At 47.4% G+C, this 1017-nt stretch overlaps 1 protein-coding gene across 1 annotated transcript; it reads left to right on the forward strand.

Annotated features, from left to right (window-relative positions):
• The first annotated feature begins 603 nt into the window (after positions 1 to 603).
• On the forward strand, positions 604 to 1017 carry LOC141699750 (uncharacterized). Its single transcript, XM_074503595.1, has one exon. It carries the CDS (start codon positions 604 to 606, stop codon positions 1015 to 1017), a length of 414 nt encoding a protein of 137 aa, XP_074359696.1.

The raw sequence follows: 1017 nt of genomic DNA on the forward strand, positions 1-1017 counted from the left end.
AACAAGGAAGAGAGACAGATCTCCAAGCCCGAGGTACAGAAGAAGTAGTCGAAGCCCGAACCGGGTGAATACTACGACCACGAGGAGGGAATGGAGTCCTCCCTCGAACTATGATTATAGAACAGGCCGGTACACGCCCTTGGCCGCGTCAATTGAGCACATCTTTGAGGTAAACAAAAATATAGGGCTGTTTAGAAAACCCGAGGCTCTATCATCCTGGAAAATTAGAGACAAGAAAAAGTGTTGCGAATACCACGAGTCATCTGGGCACAATATACATGAATGTCGCCAACTAAAGGATGAGATCGAAGCACTTATCAAAAAAGGATACCTCGGTGAATGGGTAGTGAAGGAAGTAAGGAAACACAAGGATGACAAAACAAAGGAAGAAGAAAGGCGAGCCCCGCGGGGGTCGAACAATGAAACTCTGGAGGAAAATAAATTTGTCAAGGACGACAGCATCCGAACAATCTATGGGGGAGATCCCGGGTGGAATGCAGCAACCGGGCCTTGGAAAGATATGCTAGGGAAGCCCGGTTCATACCTCTCACGGACATTCATAGGGTGGAAACTCGACCGCCCAAAATATTTAAGGGCGAGTCCATGGATATTGCCTTCAGAGAAGCAGATGCCCGATGGGTGCATCACCCCCACAATGATGCGCTGGTTATTTCCTTCCAGATTGGAACCAAAAATATCCATAGGGCCTTCGTGGACAATGGACGCTCGGCAAACATCCTCTACTATATCACCTTTAAGAAGATGGGACTACCTGATCTGGATATGTCAGGGGAAGATTCATGGGTCTATGGCTTCTCTGGCGTGGGAGTTAGAGTTATGGGATCAATTCGGTTGCCATGTACTTTGGGGGAAAGCCCGTTGTCCGTAACAAAGATGCTCGAATTTAAGGTCCTGAATCAGGAGTCGTCTTACAATGTGCTGTTGGGACGTCCTTTTCTTCGGGAGATGAGGGTTATTACTTTAATTCATCGTGTGGGGAGTATAAAAGGCTCTTAG

The sequence above is a fragment of the Apium graveolens genome, unplaced genomic scaffold, assembly GCF_009905375.1.
Source record: "Apium graveolens cultivar Ventura unplaced genomic scaffold, ASM990537v1 ctg1271, whole genome shotgun sequence".
Classification (NCBI taxonomy): Eukaryota; Viridiplantae; Streptophyta; class Magnoliopsida; order Apiales; family Apiaceae; genus Apium; species Apium graveolens.

Bases quoted from the DNA above. Each gene is read 5' to 3' on its own strand.
- LOC141699750 (XM_074503595.1), top strand. From the start codon at position 604: ATGGATATTGCCTTCAGAGAAGCAGATGCCCGATGGGTGCATCACCCC.